We start from the raw sequence: 25,169 nt of genomic DNA, 5'->3' as shown, positions 1-25,169 counted from the left end.
AGACCCACTGGGATAATAGAAATCTGTGGCTTGGCTGAGCATTGTGAGCTGGCGGAAAGTCTGGGTCATCTCATTTCTCTTCTGAGCCACACATGAAAATTAGTCGTGTCTCTGGAAGAACAACACAGGAAAGGATCCACAATTCAAGCTCCCCAAATCTTACTCCTGATCTGTCAGTGGGGCGTGAGCTCCCCAGGAGGGTCCTGTGCTCAGTAAGGCCTGCGCCTTTCCCCTGCCCTCTGGATCATGCCAGCCCCCAGATGGGCTTCTCTTCACCAACTGCATATAAAATTTCTTAAAAGCAGGAATTTTTTTTCAAATATCTCTCTCCAGGGCAATATCAATACAATCATCAATATATATGTTCACTTTCTGATGATCAGATTTCACGTCTGCCTGTCCTGCAGTTGAGTAGAGCCCTCCCTGTTTATTTGACAGACAACACAATGTCTAACTTCAAGATCTTTTTTTAAGAATTTTTAAAATTTTATTTATTTGCTTGTAAGCAGAGAGAGAAGAGAGACAGACAGAGAGAATGGGTGTGCCAGGGCCTCCAGTCACTGCAAATGAACTCCAGACACATGCGCCCCTGGTGCATCTGGCTTACATGGGTCCTGGGGAAATGAACTTGAGTCCTTTGCCTTCACAGGGAAACTCCTTAAAACTGCTAAGCCATCTCTGCAGCCCCAAGATCTTCTTTAGAATGCTGCAGGAGAGATGAATTCTCTCCAGTCTCTATCTTCTCAACATGAACTGTGAAGAAAGCTATCTGAAAACAGGGCAATAATCCTAACAATATACTAAGGACTTACCACCATGATGAACGTCTGTTAATAACTATGCCCTTCCACACTTGTTTTGGCTTTTTGAGGTAGGGTGTCACTCTAGCCCAGGCTGACCTGGAATTCACTATATAGTCTCAGGCTGGCCTCCAACTCACAGTAATCCTTCTACCTTTTCCTCCCAAATACTGGGATTAAGGGTATGTGCCACCACACCCAGCTTCTGTCATGCCCATTTTTAAAAATGGGAAACAAAAGCTGGGCATGGTGGCGCACACCTATAATCCCAGCACTCGGGAGGCAGGGGTAGGAAGATCACCGTGAGTTAGAGGCCACCCTGGGACTACAGAGTGAATTCTAGGTCAGCCTGAGCTAGAGTGAGACCCTACCTTGAAAAACCAAAAATAAATAAATAAATAAATGGGAAACAAGTGACTAAAAATGTGACTTAACTTACGGTGGATCCCACTAATAAGATTTAGAGTGGACTGTGTCGTGCAAATAGCATTAGAGAAAATGCCATGAGACAGAGAAAGGACAATTGGCTCATGCGTGTGACCAGGGTGTAGGAAGACTCATGGAAGTGCCGCCTTTGTCCTGGACCACTGTTGTCTACAGAAAACACCCATTGTCTCTTCTCTGCCACATTCAATGCTGTCTCTTCTTCCTGCTGTGCTCTTTCCTCAATCGTACTTTATATTTCTAAACTCTAAGTCCTTAAGAGTGAGGCCCCCATTGATGAATGCACATTTGTTTTTTTTTTAATGTCTAAAGAGTGAGCCCCTTTCATACTAAATGAACTTTTGTGTCTACATACATTTCATTTAATTATCAATAATAATTATCATTAATAATTAATTTTTATGTCTGCCCATTTTCCAAACCAGATTGGCCTCCTTAAGATAGGTTCATGATCCTTCAACTCTGTTCCCTAAAATCTAGCAGAGTTCTTTGCATAAACTAGATGTTAAGTACGTGATGGTTAAGTTCGATAAAATAACAAATGGGATCTTTTTTAAGTATTTTATTTTTTTTATTTATTTGACAGAGAAAGATGGAGAGAATGGGCACACCAGGGCCTCCAGCCACTATAAACAAACTTCAGAAGCATGCACCCCTTTGTGCATCTGGCAAACGTGGATCCTGGGGAATTGAACCTGGGTCCTTTGGCTTTGCAGGCAAACACCTTAACTGCTAAGCCATCCCTCCAGTCCCAAAATGACATCTTACCTTTTTTAATACCTTTATTTATTTGAAAGACAGAGAGAGAAAGAGGAAGAGAGAGAGGGAGAGAGAGAATGGGTGCGCCAGGACCTCTAGCCACTGCAAACTCCAGACACATGCACCATCTTGTGCATCTGGCTTACATGGGTACTGGGGAAATCAAACTTGGGTTCTTAGGATTCACAGGCAAGCATCTTAATTGTTAAGCCATCTCTTCAGCCCAAACTGACATCTTATTGAATGCTTGGCATAGGCAAGAAAAAATGATAAAGGTCTTGTATACATCATCACAATCTCTATCACTCACCTGCACTGCAGAGATGGTTCTAGAACCATGCTGTTCACCCCAGCTCACAGCCTAGACATCAGTCAAACAGCACTGGGATGTGCTTCTTGGAATCTTGGTGATATTAGCCTAACTTCTCCACTCTGTTTCCCAGTGCCCTTGTTTCTGGAGCTCTAAGAACAGTGGCTGAGGCCTTCAGATACAGGCTCACAAAAGTCTCTTTCTACTTACCGATAGGCACAGCGTTCTGAGTTCATTGCTATAGTTTGTCAGAGTAAACGTGGCCCAGCCTTTCCAACTAGACTTGATTGTACAGGAGTCACAGCTCCCCAGCCTACCTTCTTGTCTCCAAGTTCTTCATTCTCCCTCATCTCCACTCCTGAACGTGAGCACCCACCGTCGTTCAATTCCCAATTATCTGGATGCCCATAGACCAAGTCAAAGTACTTTCTGATAGACCTATCATAGTTCCCATTAAATTTTGAGCCATTTTTCCACTTGAAATACCCATACGACTGACTAGGTCAAGGGAAATGACAGTGATGGAATGAGACGTCCTTCAGTCTCCTAGAAGTTTGGGAGCAATAATGCAGAAGACGCTCATTTGGCTTTTATTATCTGTAGTCTCAGGTTTGCTGCAAACTCATGGTGGCTCTGCGACCTCCACCTCCCAAGTGCTGAGATTAAAGGCATGCACCAACAAGCGCCACTGATTGGCTTATTTCTAAGCTTCACCCTTCTTGACTATGTTATAAGAACACCCGTCCCAAAGTCTCTGACATCATCCTCAGCTTCTACATTCCAGATTATTCACTGTCTTCTCAGTCTAGTCAGGCTTTGTACAGTCAGACCTGTCCAGGCCTCTCCCTTTAAACTTTTGCTCCTTTATCTTCCCTCCTTATTTACTCAAAGGTATGCACTGAGCCCCTATAAGACAGACACCGCTCTTTTTCTTTTGGCTTTTTTATTGAACACTTCCATAAATACAAATATACCATGATTATAATTCCCTCCCATCATCCTCCCTCCCTCCCCACCCCCAAATCTCCCATTCACTGAATCCCTTCTTCTTTCCCTTTGGTCTCTCTTCTATTTTGATGGCATCATTTTTCCCTCCTATTATGAAGGTCTTGTGTAAGGAGCATCAGCCATTGTGGGGTCATGAACAGCAAGATCACTTTGTGTCTGGAAGACAGCATTGTAAGCAGTCCTCCCCTTCCTTGTCTCTTACATTCTTTCTGCCACCTCTTCCACATGGTCCCTGAGCCTTAGAGGATGTGATAGAGATATCTCATCTACTGCTGACAATCCACTGTCACTTAACAACTCTATGGTGACTTTTGAGTCATCCTGGTGGTCACTGCCATCTGAAAAGACAAGATTCTCTAATCAAAAGTGAAAGTAGCATTACTATATGAGCAAAACCATAAGTATTGAGAAGACAGTTTGGTGAGCATAAGGTATCCATTTAGCCAGACAACAGTATTAGTTTTCCCCCTAAGGCTTCTGACCTCCCAAGGCAAAGGCTTTTCATTAGACTTTTAGTACCAGGCAGGAATGAACTGTCATGGAGCTGGCCTCAAGTCCAGTCAGAGAGCAATTAGTTTTCCCCATAACAGACATGCTACCTGATTACACTACTTGGTACATTTGTCCTGTCTGACCAGCCGTAAAGCGTGCAGGGTCTACTGCTGGTTAACACCAGTGATGAGTTTTTTACCCCAAGAGTCTGCATAGCTCTTTCCACCATCCTGACAGCCAGTCGAAAGGGGAGAGGCTTGCAGGCCCGCTCCAGCTTGAGTTTTCAGTGACCTGCATCCCAAGCATGTGGCACCCTCAGAAATCATATTTCTAGTTCTTGTGGGCAACCAAGAGAAGATGGGTACTATTCTTGATGCTGACAATACATCAATGAACAAAATAGCCCTGGGTCCCTGGCCTCATGGACCTTACATACAAGAGGGTCAGCTGCTATGGAAGTGAATGGCTAGACTACACTTACCATTGGTGCCTGAGAAACCAGCACTACCCAGAAGTTCTGGAGAGTAGCTTCCTTGGGTTGAGCAGCATCAATCTTTCTCTTGAGTTCAAAGCAGAGGCACACCTTAACACACACGTGCACGCTCCCATTCCTAATGAAAGTCCCTCACCCTAGGCTGCAAATGAGTGCCAGATAAATTCAATATGTGCAATGTTGTCACGTATGTTTCCCTATCATCTGCCTCTCTTTCGATTTCTTGGCTTATGAGCCTCTTAGTACTAAATTTGGAAAAGGCAGCCAGTGGGAAGGTGAATGGCTATAGCGTATTCAGTTCTTTCCTAAGCTTATATATAAAATGGATAGGAAAAAAAATCTAGTGGAGAGATACCAATATAGATAGATATCAGCATCGTGTCATTGTGATCAGCTCCCTTGCATAAGGAGCTGTCACAATGTATTCGAACCTGGGCTCATTCTGCAATAGCAATAATGAGAAAATTATCAAGGTGATACTTTAATATGCTCAGCGTCCCAAAATCCAGTTACAGAGGCTGATGGGATGCCGCAAAGAGCCCGTGGAACACTGATGGGATGCCACAAAGAGCCCGTGGAACGCATCAGGGACACCCGAGGCTAACTCGTTCACTACACCTCCGCCATCCCTAGACCCACGATGGCCCGCTGAGGTCATGCGCCACGGGGTCCTCCCGACCTAGGACGCATCAACTCTCTTCTGCTGGAAGCGCTTTAGGAGGCCGCGTCGGATCTGCTTGGACCTGATGCAGTACACGATGGGGTTCATGAAGGGCGGGACCAAGAAGTGCAAGTTGGCCATGAGCACTGCCAGCGCAGGGTAGCTGCGCTTCTCCACTCGGTGCAGCACGGACAGCCCCAGTTTGGGCAAATAAAAGACGAGGACGATGCAGAGGTGTGAGACGCAGGTGTTGAGGGCTTTGAGCCGTTCCCCGGGGGTTGCAATGCCCATCACAGTCCGGAGGATCAGGGCGTACGAGATCATGATGAGGGAGGAGTCGAGGCCCAAGGAGAGAAGGATGGAGGCGAGACCCACCAAGCTGTTGACGTGGGTGTCGGAGCAGGCCAGCCCCACGAGGTCACAGTGGAGGCAGTAACAGTGGGAAAGCACGCTGGTGCGCGGAAAGAGCAGGCGCCGCAGGAGGATGGGTGCGGGGAGGTTGAGGAGGAGAGCCCGGGCCAGAACCGCAGCGCCCACTTTGGCCACTGCCGAATGGGGAAGGATCGTGGCGTAGTGCAGGGGATCCCGGATAGCAATAAAGCGATCGAAGGCCATGGCCAGCAGCACCCCCGATTCCACGTAGGTGAAGGCGTGGATGAAAAACATCTGCGCGGCACAGAGGTCGAAGGGCAACTCCCGGGTACCCAGCCAGAAGAGCCACACCATGGTGGGGAAGGTGCAGGCGCAGAGGCCCAGGTCAGAGGCCGCTAGCATGGACAGGAAGATGTACATGGGTTCGTGCAAGGCTGGATCGGTGCGGATCAGGAAGAGAATGACACCGTTGCCCAGGATGGACACAACGCAGATGAGGTTGATGGGGATAGAGACCCAGTGCTGGGAGCCTTCCAGGCCTGGAAAGCCAGTGAGAAGGAAAGTCGATTGACCAGAAGCGCTGGTGTTGCAGGAGAACATAACGATTGCAGGAGGAAGTTGTCCACCCTAGGAACGAGAGGCATTCATTCATCTGGTCATCACTTATAGAGTCCCTACTGAGTGTGGGCTACAGTGGAAAAGCTGCCTCATAACCCAGTCTTGGGCCATAAAAAAAATAAACTCAAAGGAGAAAGGCGGGGGGGGGGGGGATTAACACGGGATTTTTTTTTATAATCATGGAAAATGCTAATAAAAAATTAAAAATAAATAAATAAATAAACAATCCCCCTCCCAGGACTTCCCAGTCTGTCTGTGTGTGTGTGTGTCTCTCTCTTCCTCCTTTCCTCCCTCTCTCTCTCGAGTTTGTTGATGAGAAAAGTGTCTCTGGGAGTAGCCAACCAGGTTGACAATAACTGGGTTTCACTGACTAGGAAGGGGATCCGGTTTTCATCTGTTCTGGAATGTCCCTGTCTAGTGTTTGGATTGGTTTTCAGAGAATGCAGGTTCTGTTGTTCACCGGCCATTTCCGGACTCGGGTTTGGAACCCCAGCCTTGATCCACGACCTGCCTTGATCCACACAGGAAAGGTCTAGCTGGACGAGAGGACCTGGCATCGTTTTGGAGAAATAGAAACCTGAACCTTTTTTGGAAACAGTGAATAGTGCCATCCTGTCCCCCAGCGTTTTGGAGCCCCCTCGGACCCTGGGGTCGTTGATCTCAAAGATAAATGAAAAACAAGGTGAATGCTTCCTCCAGCACCCTAAAGGAGGAAGCACATCCACTAACCAAGAGAGGCGCCAAGGCATGAGTGCTTTGGGCACCCTCAGGAAAACTGTAGGTAAAACACAGTTTCCTTTATCTCAATAAAGTGACGTTGGGTGTGTTTTTTGAGTCTGTCTTCAGCCGCTCTGCAGTCCTCTTCCTTGGGCATAAACAACGTCCTTCTTTGACATAAGACAAAGCTAAAAGCCAAATCTTCCAGGGTGTCTCTCAGACTAAAGACTGAAGGAAGAATAATTTCCCATAGAAATTTAGGATTATTTTAGGAACAAAAAAATTGGGGATTGGGCTGGAGAGGTGACTTAGTGGTTAAGCGCTTGCCTGTGAAGCCTAAGGACCCGGGTTCAAAGCTAGATTCCCCAGACCCTTGTTAACCAGATGCACAAGGGGGCACAGGCATCTGGAGTTTGTTTGCAGTGGCTGGAGGCCCTGGCGCACCCATTCTCTCTCTCTCTTTCTCTCTGTCTCTTTCACTCTCTCTCTGTGTCGTTCTCAAATAAATAAATAAAAACTTTTAAAGAAATTGGGGATTCATTTCTCTTCCTCCCTAGAGGCGGGCTCTTCATCTCCTTCACAAATGTGCCTGGAAGGACACATTTCATCAAACAAATGGTGTATGCTCAGAAGCATCCTCTTAAGGGGACTTGCTGCTTTTTCTTCTGGTGCAATTATATAGCCAACATTCTCCATTTCCTTTTTCTAGAACTATCTTTGGGGAAGAAAGCTGCTTGCTTGAGCTCTTGGCAGTGCAGTTGTCCCCTTTCTGTCAACCCTAGAGAACTATATTCGCTGTGGTAGTCCTGAGACCACCCTGGTCTGTTTTGTTGTTGCATCATTTTGTTTGTATTTTGTTTTGTCATGCTCCTTGTCCTCTGATTCTTCAGGGTCCTAAGTTTGTCTAATAATAGTAAAAGTAAAAATAACCTATTTGTTTATTTCTTTTTTTTTTTTTTTTTTTTTTTTTTGGTTTTTCGAGGTAGGGTCTCACTCTGGTCCAGGCTGACCTGGAATGAACTCTGTAGTCTCAGGGTGGCCTTGAACTCACGGCGATCCTCCTACCTCTGCCTCCCAAGTGCTGGGATTAAAGGTGTGTGCCACCACGCCCGGCTCTATTTGTTTATTTCTTATACTAGCACTTTACATATATTGCTTGCTCAGTCCCCTCACCCTCTGAGATTTTTTTTTTTTTGTCATTAGTCACGAAACCAGGCAGTAGGGATAGGATATAAATCCAAGTGGTCCCAAAGACAAAGGCTATTTGGTTAATAACTTCAGGCAGCATGTCATAGTTATCTGATCCTTTGCCCACAGGATAACTTGAAAGCCTGTTTTTCTGTCTCCTTCCTCCAACTCCAAGCAGTGGGTAGGAGAGAAGATGCAGAGACTTGAGACAAGAGTAATTTCCTACTAAGAGGAAGAATCTGCCCACAAATCCAGCCAGGCCCCTCTTCCCCCTGCTTCTCACCACCACCACTGGTCTTTCCCACCTTTCCAAACATACGGTGGTTCAGCCTCTGGTAGCTTTGGCACAGCCTCCATCTGAGCTACGCCCAAGACCCAAGAATACAGTACTGTCTGATACAAGGGAGGCCACGGCCTCTCCTCACTGCTCCAGTGCAGCCAGACAACAGAGGTGTTCACCAAAACCCTGTGTCCTCAATACTGCTCATATTTTTTTTAATTTTTTTTTTATTTATTTATTTGAGAGCGACAGACACAGAGAGAAAGACAGATAGAGGGAGAGAGAGAGAATGGGCGCGCCAGGGCTTCCAGCCTCTGCAAACGAACTCCAGACGCGTGCGCCCCCTTGTGCATCTGGCTAACGTGGGACCTGGGGAACCGAGCCTCGAACCGGGGTCCTTAGGCTTCACAGGCAAGCGCTTAACCGCTAAGCCATCTCTCCAGCCCATCTCAATACTGCTCATATTGAGTGACTTTGAGCATGGAAAACACTACGAACTGTTTCACACAGGGTAGACATGGATTAACTTATCACGATAACCACACCCTAGCCTAGGATTTTACAGTCTGCATCCCATGAAGTCCCTCCCTTCCAGTGCTTTTGAGTGGCATCATCTCCTGTGTACAGATAAGGACAGGAGAAATTATTTCAGGGACTTCATTAAGAGTAAGCAAAGTGACACACCTACACAAGACCATCATAAAAGGAGGAAAAGACGATGACATCAAAATAAAAGACTGTTTGAAAGGGGCAAGAGTATGGTGGAGAGTGGAGTTACAAAGGGGAAAGGTGGGGGGGGGAGAGGGAATTACCATGGTTTATTGTCTATAATTATGGAAGTTGTCAATAATTTTTTAAAAAGTAAGCAAAGAAAACTGTCTTACTCCAGAGCTCATGTCAGTTCCTCAGCATTCTCACCCTTAAAATCTTTTATTTACTTGTTTATTTATTTGAGAGCAAAAGTGAGAGAGAGAGAAAGAGAGGCAGATAGAGAGAAAGTGTATATGCGGGAATGCCAGGGCCTCAAGCCACTGCAAATGAACTCCAGACACATGAGCCACCTTGTGCATCTGGCTTACATGGGCACTGGAGAATTGAACCTGGGTCCTTAAACTTTGCAGGCAAGTGGTTTAATGGCTAAGCCATCTCTCCAGCCCACCCCTGAAATCTTTGAAAAAATAAAAATTGTTTCTTAATGGTTATGAAGATTAGATGAAAATATCTATCTATAAATGACTTGAAATAGTGCCTAACACACAACAAGTACTGAAGTGTTACCCCACAACAGGCGTGGTGGTGCAGGCCTGCAACCCCAGCATTTGAGAGGCTCAGACAGGAAGCTTGTGAGTTTGAGGCCAACTTGGACCACATGGGAATAAGAGTATTAATATTGATTAATAGTAATTAACATTAAATAATGGCTTACTACTTATTGAGAGTTTGCTACATTAGGAGATGAATATAATTATCATTCCTATTTTGTGTGAGAAACCTGAAGCATCGAGTAGTCGGAGAGCTTGCCTAAGATCGCACTGTTAGAAGGTGAATGAGCGAGAATACACATCTAGGCAACACGGTGCCAGAGCCTGGCCTCTTAGGTACTAACTGCTCTCTGTTAGCAATTATGATTATCAACATTGCTGGTGCTGAAAACATCTGTCCCCAGCAAGGATGACCTGGGTTACAAGTAAGCAGACTCTCCTCATGGGCCAGCCCAGCCTCTTCCCGACCACTTCCATGCATCACTTCTTCAGGATCGCCACATTTCTACGCCTTAAAACTACAAGGAGACCATGTGCTCTTTGGGCCATCCTGTGCTGCAAACTGTGAATTTAGTTATAGGCTTGTTGCCTCGGACAGATTTCCTCCTCAAAGCAGTAATCTCCTGAGAGGGCAACTGAGAAACTTGAAACTGAGAAACTGGAAGATGGGAAGGGGTGGGTTTTAGATAAATGACGGAAGCACGGATAGAGAGGATCAGCGCACAGCAAACTCTGCTAAAGAGATGGGGGAAGAGTTGAACTCTATTCTCTGCCCTTTCACCGTCTTACTCATCCAGGCTCCAGAAGATCGTGAATAATGCACATATTTTGTTTTGCTCTGTTCTGTTTTGTCTCTTTTTGTTAATCATGGAAGCCTCTCCCCAAAAGCTGAGCTATGAATCCTAAAAAGAAACAGCCCAGCTTAGAGATGGTTGGAGACCCCAAGAAGGTTTCTATGACAACCAAGCATCAGTTGCCAAACACCCAAGGGAATGTGAGACTTTAAGCCTCCGGCTTTGCCAGCTGAGGTCTGGGCTTAAGAGGGAGAACACAAGAAAACAGGCTGTGGCCCTGCACCCCTGACCTAGCAAAGACTGTCGGGAGCCAGAAACCTACGTTTCTACCAAGCCGTGATGCCAATATGCCTTAGCCATAATGAGGGCTTCTACTGCTCTGTTCAGAAGTGAGTTTGGTGTAAACAACCCTGCCTGGGCCATACTGTGTAACCAGGAAGCCACACACTATTTGCAGGGCTCCCAGGTCCTCCCAAACAACCCAGATCTGCTCTTCTTCCTATGGCATCCTAGCTGTGTGAAGCTTGATTATGTGGTACAGATGAATGAGGGGTGATGGAGAGGTGACGTACTTTCCACATTTCCTTTTCTGTACCACTTAGAAGCTAAAAAGCTACTTACCCTCTACAGCTACATATTAACTTAGATCTGAAAGCTGTCAGTGAAAATGCAATGAGGACTGATGAAAACAATGAAGACTGGAGTATCACAAGGCTTACGTCTATTTACAAGTTCACTATCAATGTAGAAAGAAACATGACCATTCAGTAAATTGTCTTGTTGGCCTTTTCTTTTATTCTGACGTGAATTTAAACTCTTTAAATGTTTGTAAACACTGGATACCCTTCAAACCTCACCGTGGAATAGTTTCTTTGAAAATTATCAACTATCAACCAGAAATAGGCTGGGGATAGACTATATTAAAAAGATATGAAGCGCGCATGGTGGCACACACTTTTAATCCCAGCACTTGGAAGGCAGAGGTAGGAGGATTACTGTGAGACCAGAAAAAAAAAGATATGAAAAGTAACTAAAAGGAAAGGAAGGGAAGAAAGAGGAGAGATAGTTGATAGATAATAATAACACTGATGATAGATAGACAGATAGTACAGAAGGCGATTTTTGTAAGTCACAGGCACTTATGCCAGGACTTTGTGCTCTCGCTTCTAGATAAACCTGCTAAGGATATCTGAACTCTCTACCAATGTGATCTCTCTTTAGCTTCTTTGAATGTCCTGAATAGCATGGATAAGGTGTGTTCTATTAAAGGCATGCAATTCATACTGACATCTCAGAGGCGAGGTCAGGTTGGCCCTGTACACATATGACATTAGCATAGGGCTAACAGCGTGTTCTCCAGATTCATTGATTTATCACTTGTCATCTATAGGACTGGGCAAGTTTTTTCACCCCTCTATGTCATAATGGCATCTGGAAAAGAGAAGGGAGTATGTCTGTCCTTGTATTGTGGCAAGGGTCAGTTAGGCCATCAAGAAAGACAAGGCCCTTAGCCGGGCGTGGTGGTGCACGCCTTTAATCCCAGCACTTGGGAGGCAGGAGGATGGCCGTGAGTTTGAGGCCACCCTGAGATGACATAGTGAATTCCAGGTCAGCCTGGGCTAGAGTGAAACCCTACCTCAAAACACCAAAAAAAAGAAGAAGAAGAAGAAGGAGGAGGAGGAGGAGGAGGAGGAGGAGGGGAAGGAGAAGAAAGAAAGGAGCTAACAGCTTTCTCCTTCTGAGTTAGCTCAGGGGGGGAAGGAAAAGGGTACCCTGGTGGCGATGCTCAAACTACTCAAACTAGCCAGGGTAAGCCATCTTAGTACAGGCTTAGTCACGCAGCTGGACCTCAGACTGAGGCAGATCCTGTGCCGTAGCTGGTCTTTGCCCCAGTGTATGCTCCATACCTATCCAATTCTGCCTGCGCCTGAGCAGCCACTGTGGAAAATCCTGGGGAATCATCCACAAGTGGCTTTTCCCAGACTGGACCAGTTGGCTGAGAGTGGAAGGACAGTGTGTTCTTTCGTCGTGAGGTGGCCATGCTGCTTGGTCCAGACCATCAGCACCATGATGTGTTAAGGGCACCTCACAGACGTCCATCCATGTCCATCATGTTATATACCATGAAGGATCAGGAGAAAAGGCTTAAGATGACTCTCACCTCTCACCTACAGGAAGACCCAGAGGGGAGTTGGCTGTCCTAAACAGATACCACTCAGGGCTTCTCAGCAGCAGAAAGGCTGGTATAGACAAGTAGTGAAAGGCCCTGATGCCCCATTCTCCCATCTTTTCACTCACCATCGCTCCAGAGCCTGTTTCTCCTCTCATCTGCTCCTCTGTTGGTGAAAACCATTTCTTGTTCTGTCAGTGACGGCCAGTACTTTATAATCTTCCTGGTAGAGGTAGAGAAATAACAGGTCTGCTGGGATCCAGATGTAAATCCAAGAGATTTACGTAGTTGCACTTCCTCAGCCCCCTGAGTTCCGGGCCAGGCAGCTCTGGGACTTGAGGGGAATATCTTGATGTTTTATCACCTGGTGAGTTTTCTTAGAGGTCACTAGGATTCTGTGACATCCGTAAGGAGTACCTGCTCTTCCCAAAGTGCCAGTCCTGTGCATTACAGTGAAAGCAAGTGGAGGGCCCGAGGGTAACTAGAAACTATGACATACTCTATTCTTCTGGGGAAGCAGACCATGAAGAATTTCTACATCTATAAAGAATTAGCACAAACTTGCCAAATTCTGCCAAAGAAAAACCAGGCAGGGTAGGCAGATATGAACATGAATGCTTTAGACACGTAAAGCATGTTAAAGAGGAGAAAAGCAGTTCCCTAGATGACTCTATGGTAGCTTTGAGGGAATGAGGATGTTTGAAAATAAAGATACAGCAATGAAGCAGTCTCAGCTCCTCTCCAGTAGTACCCTTGGAGATCATCTACCAACCATGCATGATGGAGTGGAAAACCTCTGGTTATTTCTGGATCTGCCCCTTATCAATTATGTGATAATTGAGCAAATCACTGCCTTGATCTTTGCTGTCTTTATTTGTAAAGTGTTGAATAATGATTGCTTCATGGTATCATTGCTGCAATTAAGTTGGATATATGAAGACACTCATAAAGCTTGAAAGCTTTGAACACAGCTCTTTACTTTAAAATAGGAAGCTAAGAACTATATTTTGTAACCTGACTGAATTCCTCTATGTATAAAATACTACAGCATTCTCCCACCATTCATAGTTACAGTTTTATAGGAAGAATTGTTTAGGTTTTGTTGTTGTTTTGGTGTTTTGATTTGGTTTGGAGTTGGTTTGGGGTTTTTTGTTTGGTTGGCTGGTTGGTTGTTTTTTGGGGTTTTTTTTTGGGGGGGGGCTTGGTTTTTCAAGGTAGAGTCTCACTCTGGCTCAGGCTGACCTGGAATTCACTAAGTCTAAGGACCTATGTTTGACTCTCCAGATCCCACATAAGCCAGATGCACAAAGGTAAGGCAAGGACAAGGTCTCACATGCCCACTAGGTGGCTCAAGCATCTGGCAATCCATTACAGTGGCTGAGGCCCTGGTGCACCCATTCTCTCTCCCTCTGTTTCTCTCCCTTGTCTCTCTCTCACTGTCTCTAAAATAAAAATATTAAAATTATTTTTAAGAATTTTTAAAAAGAACATAAAAGCCACAGAACAGGAAGGCATACTGTGGGGCATAATCCTCCTCATAGGAACCAATGGGTACATTTTTAACCCCACAGTGATTACCAATACCCCATTGAGGAAAACTTCGGTGGAATGGGAGGTAGGAGAGGGGACAAGAGAGGACAGACAACCCGATGACAATCATATTAGATATATTCAAGTTCCCAAAAAATTATTTTTTAAAATATTGGTACATTATTGTTCACTGAAGTCCAGACTTTACTTTACTTGGATAGTACCAGATTTTCTACCAACATCTCTTGCCTGTCTAGGATGCAAGCTGGTATACTACGTGACAGTCCTTATATCTGTCTTTCCTTGGTTTTCATGTTCTTAGGAATCTTGCTGGGTGTGGTGGCATACACCTTTAATTCAGCACTTGGGAGGCAGAGGTAGGAGGATTGGTGTGAGTTTGAGGCCAGCCTGAGAATACATATATATTTCAAGTCAGCCTGGGCAAGAGTGAGACCCTACCTAGTAAAACCAAAAGTTTAAAATAAAAAAAAAAGAATCTTAAAGTACTATGTAGGTATTCTGTAAAGGTCCGAGCTTTTCATTCACTAATTCCATTCATTCTCTTCTCTTTCCAAGTTGAAGAAGAAAATAATCTATTTTTGATGAGTTATGCTACTCCCTGTCCCACCACAGGTCCCCCCCATATGTGAATGGGGACCTTGGTGAACAGGATATTTCAGTACTGGATTGACTTGGGGTCATTGACAATTTCTGGAGTCATCTAGTGGTTATTCCAATCTGGAGAGCAACCTCTGCCTTCAACAAATGCACCCAAAACATAGGTCTTCCAACATCTATGATGCACCCAATTTCCAGACATTAAAATGTTAGAAATTGGACTGGAGCGATGGCTTGGTGGTTAAGATGCTTGTCTGAAAAGCCTAAGGACCCACATTCAACTCTCCAGGCCCCACATAAGCCAGACACACAAAATGATGCAAGCCCACAAGGTCACACATGCGCACAAGGTGGTGCACACATCTGGTGTTTGACTGCAGTGGCTGGAGGCCCTGACATGCCAAGTGTCTCTTGCTCACTCTCACTCTCTCACATTAAAGAAAAAAAAGGCCAGTCTATTGGGCTTGCCTCAAAAAGGAAGGAAGCATATTAGAAATTTTGTAGGTTCTGATGTTTCAAGTTCTGAAGTTAAGGAAAATAATTATTAAAATAATCATTAAAAAAAGATAATCATGGGCTGGAGAGATGGCTTAGTGGTTAAGCACTTGCCTGTGAAGCCTAAGGACCCCAGTTCAAGGCTTGACTCCCCAGGACCCACGTTAGCCAGATGCACAAGGGGGCGCACGCGTCTGGAGTTCGTTTGCAGAGGCTGGAAGCCCTGGCGCGCCCATTCTCTCTCTCATCTGCCTCTTTCTTTGTCTGTCTGTCACTCTCAAAATAAATAAATAAATAAATAAATAAAGTAGGTAACTTTGTTTTTAAAAAAAAGATAATCATGTCTATGTCTTATTAAACTTCCTCTTTCTGAGGAAACATTTTCTTTAGCTTTCCTAGAACCTTACCTTAGGACCTTTTCTGGCCTTAACATGGGCAAATAGGGAAAGGCTGGGTTTTCCTTCAAATCTGAGAGCTATGATAGCAAATGACAAATGAAAGTAAACAGATAAAACAAGATTAATTCTATCTCCTCAGAGATAGCTTATCCCCATTTTGCACATTCCAGAACCTCCTTTAGTCAATAGTATTTTTAATAAAAATTTTATTTATTTATTTATTTATTTATTTATTTATTTATTTATTTATTTATTTATTTATTTATAAGCAGAGAGACAGAGAGAATGAGACACCAGGGCCTCTTACCACTGTAAACTAATTTCATATGCATGTACCACTTTCTGCATCTGGCTTTATGTAGGTACTGGGGAATTAGACCCAGGCCATCAGGCTTTCTAAACAAGTGTCCTTAACCACTGAGCCATTTCCCCAGCCCTCCAGTAGTTTTTGAAATAATTCACAAAACTGAGATTATTGGTACCAATGTAATCTTCAAGTGTCTTATAGTCCCATAAAGTATGTGCAAAAAAAAATGCAAAATGGCTGGCATTACTCTCTAGCAGATAAGCTGGAACAGGGAAAGAATTTCTGCAATGGAGTATAGTTTGTGAGCTCAGACTTTCAGCATGTGTTGACCTTGAACACATAAAAATAAAAGAGTTGTCAACATTATAGTTAGTGCCATTTGATATAGAATCAAACCAAACAAACTCTTTATTAGCCAAGTGGCCATGGGACAGGCACCTACCCCCCCCCCCGACACACACACACACACACACACACACACGCACATATATATACAGACCCATTTTTTCCCCTATTCTATTCTCTACATCTTTTTGCAAGAGTTAATTCCACATGCTGTATTTTCTAGGGTCTCTTATGATCTGGTTATCAACTGAACTTAAGCATTAGAAACATTGGAGAGAAATTGATCACATCCTCTGGATGATCTTGAAGTAAAATAAAGCTGGTAATATTTGGGGGAAGGCAATGAGAGTGGGGGAAAGGAACAGGCAATCATAGCTGGGGGAAAGGGAAGTGAGTCAAGGAAAAATACAAAGTCTGTCAATGCAATTCATTATTACTCTGATTAGGGATTCATAGTGAGTTTCAAAAAAGACACAACACAGGCTTGAGAGATGGCTTAGCAGTTAAAGCGCTTGCCTGGGAAGCCTAAGGATCCATGTTCAACTCTCCAGATCTCACAAAAGCCAGAAGCACAAAGGTGAGGCAAGTGCAAGGTCGCACATGCCCACTAGGTGGCGAAGGAGTTCGAGTTCAATGGCTGAGGCCCTAGCAGACCAATTCTCTCTCTGTCTCTTTCACTCCTTCTCTCTAAAATAAAAAAATAAGACACAGTAGATCCCTCTGCAAACAGGCATGCCCATCAGAATTCCAAGAAGGAACAATCTTTTATTTATTTATATTTATTTGATAGCAACAGACAGAAGAGACCGAGAGAGAGAGAGAGAGAGAGAGAGAGAGAGAGAGAGAGAGAGAGAGAATGGACACACCAGGGCTTCCAGCCACTGCAACGAACTCCAGACGTGCGTGTCCCCTTGTGCATCTGGCTAACGTGGGTCCTGGGGAATTGAGCCTCGAACTGGGGTCCTTAGGCTTCACAGGCAAGCGTTTAACTGCTAAGCCATATCTCCACCCCAAGAAGGAACAATCTTGAAGTAGTACCTAGAAGAGAAAGAGTAGAGTCAGGTATGGTGGCATTTTTATAATCCTAGCACTTGAAAGGCTGAAAGGGGAGAATCAGCCGGACATGGTGGTGCACGCCTTTAATCCCAGCACTCGGGAGACAGAGGTAGGAGGATTGCCGTGAGTTCAAGGCCACCCTGAAATTCCATAGTGAATTCCAAGTCAGCCTGTGTCAGACCCTACCTTGAAAAACCAAAAAAGGTGGGGGGAGAATCATAGGTTTGAGACTAGTCTGGGCTACATAGTGAGACCCTAGGAGTTGGGGGCACACTCTCTCTTATCTGTCCTTTCTTATCAGGGTTTTCCAAAGAAACAAAACCAATAGGAAAAAAAAAATTTCATCAATAAGAAGGAATTAACTTAGTTGGCACACCACTGCAGACAATGAAAAGCCCCACAGTGGCCGTCTGATATTTGGGAAGCTACAGAAGCCAGTCACTGTTCACCCCTCAGAACAAGACAGAGGCCAGTACTATAGCTGGTGCAGACCCATGATCAAAGGCTCCGGGACCTGGGTGGAGTCTGACGTTCACTGGGACGGAAGCAGAGAAGCACACTTGCTAGGGAAGGGAGCATGTGGGCAAGAGCTAGCCTCACACTTCCTTTTCCTTCCGGGCTCCAACCTATTGGATGGTGCTTCCCACATTCCGTGCACTGTCTTCTAGCTCACAGACCCACACACTGATATTCTCTGGAAGCACCCCAATGACACACCCAGAGACATGTTTCTCTAGACATCCCTCAATCCAGCCTAGTTGACAGCCAAACTTAACGATAACATCATACTTCCTATGCTCTTTGCTTAAGTCATGTGACCTGTAATAGCTGCTGGAAAGTCTGGATCCCAAGCCCTGCAGTGAGTTCCTTCCAGATCTGAAAATATATGTATAAAACGGTGGCCCAGTGCTGCTGGGGGGCTGAGAATAAACGCAGGGGTTCCAGGAATCTGATACAGTGCATACGATTAGTGACTATAGCGATCACAGCGTCATACAGTACAGTGGTGAAGGAAAATCTACCCAGTGGACAGAGCTTCATGAAAACAATTCCCTGCTTTAAATAAAATAAAAGATGAATTTATGTATATGAATGCATATAAACTGTCACCTCAACTTCATAGAGCAGATGGGTCTGTAAGGCATATGCTCAAAAAGCAATAAGGTTGAAAGACTGATGGCTTAATGAGAAGTGTGTAGAACGTGAAAATAGATTTACTTGTGAATAGCCACCAGAGGGCGCTCAATATGGCGGAGGCGCTCAGTGGTCAGGCAGATAAAACGACGCATCCTGGGGATGCTGGTGAGCTCCTGTCCCAGCCATTGGTGGCTTGTTGAGTGAGCTCACGTGCCAAGTGTCCAGTGGTAGCCAGATAAGAGTTCAGGCAAAGCCTATGCCGGTTGCTACATTCACTTGTATTTAACAATGCCAGCTCTGAACCTGACGTTTCCCTAGTTGCAGGAAAATCTAAGCATTCTTCAAGTGACATTAACTATGTTAAAATGAACAGAAGTTTATCTTCCCAAATAGGTAGTATTTCAAACGCATACTTGTTTTATCTCCTAATATTGCGTGTGCCGACCAACTCTTACCATTTTTAAACTTGCATCATGCAGGTGTCTTTAAAACAACACCTGAGGGCTGGAGAGATGGCTTAGCGGTTAAGCGCTTGCCTGTGAAGCCTAAGGACCCCGGTTCAAGACTCGGTTCCCCAGGTCCCACGTTAGCCAGATGCACAAGGGGGCGCACGCGTCTGGAGTTCGTTTGCAGAGGCTGGAAGCCCTGGCGCGCCCATTCTCTCTCTCTCTCTCCCTCTATCTGTCTTTCTCTCTGTGTCTGTCACTCTCAAATAAATAAATAAATAAAAATTTAAAAAAAAAAAAAAACAAACACCTGAAGCCAGGGAGCTGATTTTACAGCTAAAGAATCTTAATGAAAGAGTTACCCTATGGAAACCATTCATCTTAAATCTATACCGTCAGCCATAAACAGGTGGCCAGTAAAATGGAGGTATGAGCTATCGATGGCTCAGGTATGACACCAGCTTGAAAACCCCATCTGTTATAGTCTGAATGTTGGTGTCCCCCAGAATCCATGTGTTTGATGGTGATATGAGAAACTGAGGCCATGAGATTAAGGCCCTTATTCAAAGGCTTGAGAGAGAACCTGCCTTTAGCCTTGCACCACGCAGGACACAGCCGAAAGGCAGCATCTTTGAAGAAGAGAGAAAGTCCTCAGACATCAACCTTGATCTCGGACTTCCCATCCTCCACAGCTGTTAAAAAATTAATTTCCATTGTTAATGAATTGGCAAGTCAAATACATTTTAGGTTTTTAGTAGAAATGAACTAAGGCCCTGCCTATAAGTTTGTGGACTTGCCTCCTAAGTGATTTAAACCAGCAACCAATATGTGTTCGCATTTCATTTTCATTTCCACCATAAGTAAATTCTAGAGAATTATAATCAGGAAGGAGCTCTGACTGTCAAATTAATAGCTCATTCTCAGAACACTTCCTGCTTGTTTGTACTTGGATGGGGTCTCACTATCAAGCCCTGGCAAGCCTCAAACTCGTGATCGTCCTGCCTCAGCCTCAGAGTTCTGGGAGTACAGGCCACAACACCATGCTCAGCTACAGAACATTTTCTTTCCATCCTTCAACATAAGGCTCATTCAGTTTGGAAGATCTAGTAAAGAGGAGAGAAACCCTCTGTGGTGGTTTGATTCAGGTGTCCCCCATAAACTCAGGTACTCTGAATGCTAGGTCCCCAGCTGATGGAGATTTAGGAATTAATACCTCCTGGAGGGAGTGTATTGTTGGGGGTGGGCTAATGGGTGTTATAGCCAGTTTCCCCTTGCCAGTGTTTGGCACACTCTCCTGTTGCTATTATCTACATTATGTGGGTTAGGGGGTGATATCCACCCTCTGCTCATGCCATCATTTTCCCTGCCATTGTGGAGCTTCCCCGTGAGCCTGTAAGCCAAAATAAACCTCTTTTTCCCACAAGCTGCTTTTGGTCAGGTGATTTCTGCCAGCAACGCGAATCTGACTGCAACACCCTCCCCAGAGAAAGCAAGCTGGTTATATAAATTGAAATTGGTAGCTATCCCTTAGCTCTTTGGGGTTTTCTATGCCACTAAGGAGATTAGTGGAGGATGACTTTCCTCCCCTGACCAGAGTAGCTGAACCCTAACGACAAGGGGAGCCTGGGGCACTGACACACTGAAGTTAATGAAGATTCCCAAGATAGACACTGGAGAGTCTTCATGCTCACACCAATAACAATAGCCAATGTGCTGAACAGAAACATGAAGATACTGATTCTTCAGGAATAAAGGGTCTTTTCACCAGGAAAAGAACACTAGAATATTAAAGTACTATCAGTGAGTAAAGAGAATCTGGAATGAGTGGCAGCTGATCTTCAGACAATTACCAAAGCAGGAATTGAGGCAGCTATACATAGGTTCATTAATTGATCTTGGTGCACATTATTGAACATATACCAATACAATCCCATGGTGTCCTTGTTTATCTCTCTCCTCAGTATGACAGTAAACTGAAGGTTAGGTAGGGGGGCATCACATGGCTGATAAAGAGCAGTACTGGTACTTCTGGTAGTTTGTAATGCTCCCCACAGGCTTGTGTAGTTGAATACTTAATCCCCAGCACGACTCTGGAAGGTTATTGAACCTCTATCAAAGGAGAGGCTAGCTGGAGGAAGTGTGTCACTGGAGTGGGCCTTAGAGTGTTATAACCTGGCCCTGCTTGCTTTTCCCTCTCTCTACTTCTGCCCTGCTGATGTGGCACCAGCTCCCCTGATCTGACACCACACTTTCCCCACCATGATGGACCCTACTCTCTGGAAGTGTAAGCCCGTGGTGGTTTGATTCAGGCGTCCTCCATAAACTTAGGTGTTCTAAATGCTAGGTTCCCAGCTCATGGAGGTTCAGGAATTAACACCTCCTAGAGGCAGTGTATTGTTGGGGGCAGGCTTACAGGTATTATAGCCCTTGCCAGTGTTTGGCACACTCTCCTGTTGCTGTTGCCCACCTGATGTTGGCCAGGAGGTGATGTCCACCCTCTGCTCATGCCATCAGTTTTCCCTGCCATCATGGAGCTTCCCCTCAAGTCTGTAAGCCAAACCAAACCCTTTTTCCCACAAGCTGCTCTTGCTTGCATGTTTCCTGCCAGCAACGCGGACCTGGCTGCAACAAAGCCAAAATACACTCTTTCCTGCCTTAAACTGCTGCTGGCCCCATTGCTTTGTCTCAGCAATGGGAAAATACCTAACACAGCACTGATTTCACACCTGTCTTCCTTTGAGATCTGCATGATTTTTAGCCCCTTAGTAGTGGCTTTCTCAGTGCCTTCAGGAAATAGCAAAGAGTCTGTAATATCATTTTCTAAGTGTCTGCAGACCTCTTCTTCCTTTGAAGGGTTATGTTGTTTTTTTGTTTAATTTTTTAAAATATTTTTGTTTAATTAGTTATTTATTTGAGAGAGGAAGAGGTAGAAAGAGAGAGAGAGAGAATGGGCATTACAGGTCCCTCGCCACTGCAAATGAACTCTAGACACATTCACCACCTTGTGCATTTGGTTTATGTGGCTATTGGGGAATCGAACCAAGGTCCTTAGGCTTCACAGACAAGTGCACAAGTGCCTTAAATACTAAGCTAACTCTCTAGCCACGTTTAAATTTTTTGAATGTGTTTGTGTGCAAATGAACATCAGATGATTAATGATTGAGTCACTTTTGGTTTCCAGCTTACATGGGTAGCTTGGGAATTGAATCGTGGGCAGCAGACTTTGCAAGCAAACATCTTTAACCATTGAGTTATCTTCCCAGTCCAACCTTTGAGGGTTTTTGTTTGTTTGTTTGATTTTTAACTGTTTTCTGGCTCCGTGTTCATTCCTGGAATCAAATCTGAGTACAGTAGCACAATCTGGACATTAGATGTCGCCTGGTGGCCTTGCACTAAACAGAAGAAATTTCCAAGTATGACACATGTGGTAGTTTGAATAGATGCCCCCAATATAGTCAATGTTTCATTAGTTTGTAATTTTCATCTGCAGCCACCTGGCTGGAGGTAGTGTCACTTGGTAGATCTTAGGGTCCAGCCCTAAGGTGTGGTGGTGGGTTTGAAATTCCAATCTAAAGATATTCAAAGTACCTACTTCCACCTGGAGTTCTTGAGGTGCTATGTGGTGTGCCTCACTCTCTCTTTCTCCCTCTCTCTTACTCTCTCTCTCTCCCTCTCTCTCTTTCTCTCTCTCATCCAGTGAAAGCAGGCCAGCTTCTTCTGCCATCATGGAACTTCCCCTGGATCTATAAGCTTCAAGAAATCTCTTCCTCCATAACTGTGCCTTGTTTCAAAGTTCATCTCAGCAAGCTGAAGCTGTCTGCTACACCATGTTTTTAGGTCTCTTTAAACTCTATAATAAATACCAAAGAAAATGCAGGGCTGGAGAGATGGCTCAGAGATTAAAGTGCTTATCTGCAAAGCCTAAGGACCCAGGTTCAATTGCCCAGGACCCACATAAAGCCAGATACACGAAGTGGTACATGCATCTGGAGTTCATTTGCAGCAGCTAAAGGCCCTGGTGCACCCATTCTGTCTCCTCCCTCTCTCTCTCTCTCTCTCTCTCTCTCTCTCTCTCTCTCTCTCCCTCTCCCTCTCCCTCTCCCTCTCCCTCTCTCTCTCCTTCCCTCCCTCCCTCCCTACCTCTCTCTTTCTCTCTCTCTTTCTTTCTCTCTCTCTCTCTCTCTCTCTCTCTGTCTTTCTCTCTCTCCTTGCAAATAAATAATGCTTTTTAAAGTTCAACTGGTATTTTTATCTCAAGTTATAAGGAACTCCCCCAACACACACGCACACACACACACACACACACAAAGACATGATGTCTAAAGTTGGAACACATCAAGAATTTCAATCTAGTGACTCCTCCTCTTTCCTCATAAGCAGCTTCTGACCACCCCTGCTATCTGCTCTGACTTGACTTCTGCTACCCCCAGATACGGCTAAAATGAGGATCTTTCCCAGGCATGGAGTTCTCGGGCCCCTATGTCACATCCAGTGAGCAGCTTTACTCTGCCCATCTTCAGTGCCCCTCTATGAAATGTACTGTAACCCCTCACTCACCACATGATTGTCACCTATATAGCATGACCTGACACAGCAGGTTACACACAACAGCCAAAGGCTGAGACAAGCCAAGAGGCCATCAACAGATGAGTGGATACTCTTCAATCTTCAAAGAAAGCAAATTCTGACGAGTGATATACAATTGATGAACTTTGGGGGTAATACACTAAGTGAAATAAGCAATCAAAAAAAGACAAATATTTTGGGATTCCATTTCTATGAGTAGGATGGCGGGTGGTTGCCAGGGACTTGGGGAGAGGATACCTTGATATTTAATGGATACAGAATTTCACTTCAGGAGAGTGAAAAAAATTCTGGAGATGATGTTGACGGTTAGATGACAAGGTGCAAGGATACGCACTGAAAAGTGTTAAGATGCTAACTTTGGGTTGGGGAGCTGGCTTAGCAGTTAAAGCGCCTGCCTGCAAAGGCTGAGGACCCAGGTTCGATTCCCCCAAGACCCATGTAAAACAGATGCACAAGATGACACATGCGTCTAGAGTTCGTTTGCAGTGGCTGGAGGCCCTGGTATGCCCATTCTCTCTCTTTATCTCCCTCTTTCTCTCACTCTAATAACTAAATAAATAAAATATTTTTAAAAGATGCTAACTTTCCTGCTCCATGTGTTCTCTCACAATAACACACTCTGAGAATATTCTAAGTCTGGTGATAAGAATATAACCGACATTCATATATTAATTCCCTTCTGACGGCTCACTGGTATAGCACCTACCTTGATGTCATGTGGATAAGCCTGTCACCCCAGGCTGTTTGAAAGGAAGAAAATAAAAAAAGGAGGAGGGGAAATAAGAGAAGATAATGGGGCAGGAGGGTTAAATATACTTAAATGCCAGAGACGGCAAGCATGCCATTTCAGGGTCACAGGAATCTGCGCTGAAGAGCTGCATGACACAGTTCCAGCCCAGCTGTCTCTTCCTTGGAGTCCAATGTGGCGCCTCTATAGAAACGTCTTTGGCTCTCTATGCTACAGATAGCTATGGTTTTCTGTATGTTTATCTTTTTCTGTCTTTCACTTGATGTACCAATCTCTAAATACACTTTTCCAGCAAAAAGTGATGCCAGTGAAGTATTGGTCAATGTATCTGAAAGAAGCTCTGGCATAGAACTGGAAAAACAAGAAAATGGGTCAGAGATCATTGTTTTCCTTAAAGGCCTTAAAGAAGGTCAGGCATGGAGTACAGTACACTGAGAAGGAAACAATGAACCTCCTGGAACAATGTAAAAATTGTTCTATGACTAATTTTTCTGAATGATGGCAATTGCAGCAAACAATGACTCTTTATCAAGAATCCTTACAGGAAAAACAACCGAGGTCAGAAAGAATTCAATTGAGGGGACCAAAGTCTAAGTATTAGAGAGACATGAAAAGGAAAATTCAAAATAAATGATTGGGGGATGAGTTTATTGGATCAGTGCTTGATGGTGTGAACCCCCATTTTGTGGTTGCTCTGTCTCTCACCTTTAATATATAATTGAAAGTAGGAGCTCAGGAAATCGCTAGTGTTTGACCACACATACACGGGGAAAGTGTGAAAACAGTTAATCATTATAGGGGCCTGACGACTTTACTTGAGATGAATAATTAAGGGATTATTTGATGTAAAGAAATAGCAAAAAGTTTCTATGAATTCTGTGGAACTATACCTTTCTTGAAGTTTGTTCTTGCATGACATGATCAGAAAATAAAAGACTGAGGCTAAGAGCTGTGGCAGCAAAGCAGAGAAGCAGGGAAAAGCATAGAAAAAGAAAGAGAAAAAAAAAATGAAAGAAACAGAGAAGCAGAGAGGGAGAGATTGAGAAATTCAGCTGCCTTCAGCATTAGCCTGTCAGTTTTAACCAGAACTTGACTTCAAGCATTGGTGAGCCGCTCCCTTTCACACCTCTCTTC

General features: G+C 44.5%; 1 protein-coding gene across 1 annotated transcript; it reads right to left on the bottom strand.

Annotated features, from left to right (window-relative positions):
* Positions 1–4,985: 4,985 nt before the first annotated feature.
* LOC101598435 (olfactory receptor 51G2-like) lies at positions 4,986–5,939 on the bottom strand. The gene has a single exon (XM_004650755.2). It carries the CDS (start codon positions 5,937–5,939, stop codon positions 4,986–4,988), a length of 954 nt encoding a protein of 317 aa, XP_004650812.2.
* Positions 5,940–25,169: the final 19,230 nt, after the last annotated feature.

Source organism: Jaculus jaculus, chromosome 3, assembly GCF_020740685.1.
Source record: "Jaculus jaculus isolate mJacJac1 chromosome 3, mJacJac1.mat.Y.cur, whole genome shotgun sequence".
NCBI lineage: Eukaryota > Metazoa > Chordata > Mammalia > Rodentia > Dipodidae > Jaculus > Jaculus jaculus.
The sequence above is the reverse complement of the archived record's forward strand: the minus strand, read 5'-3'. Positions and strand labels throughout refer to the sequence as shown.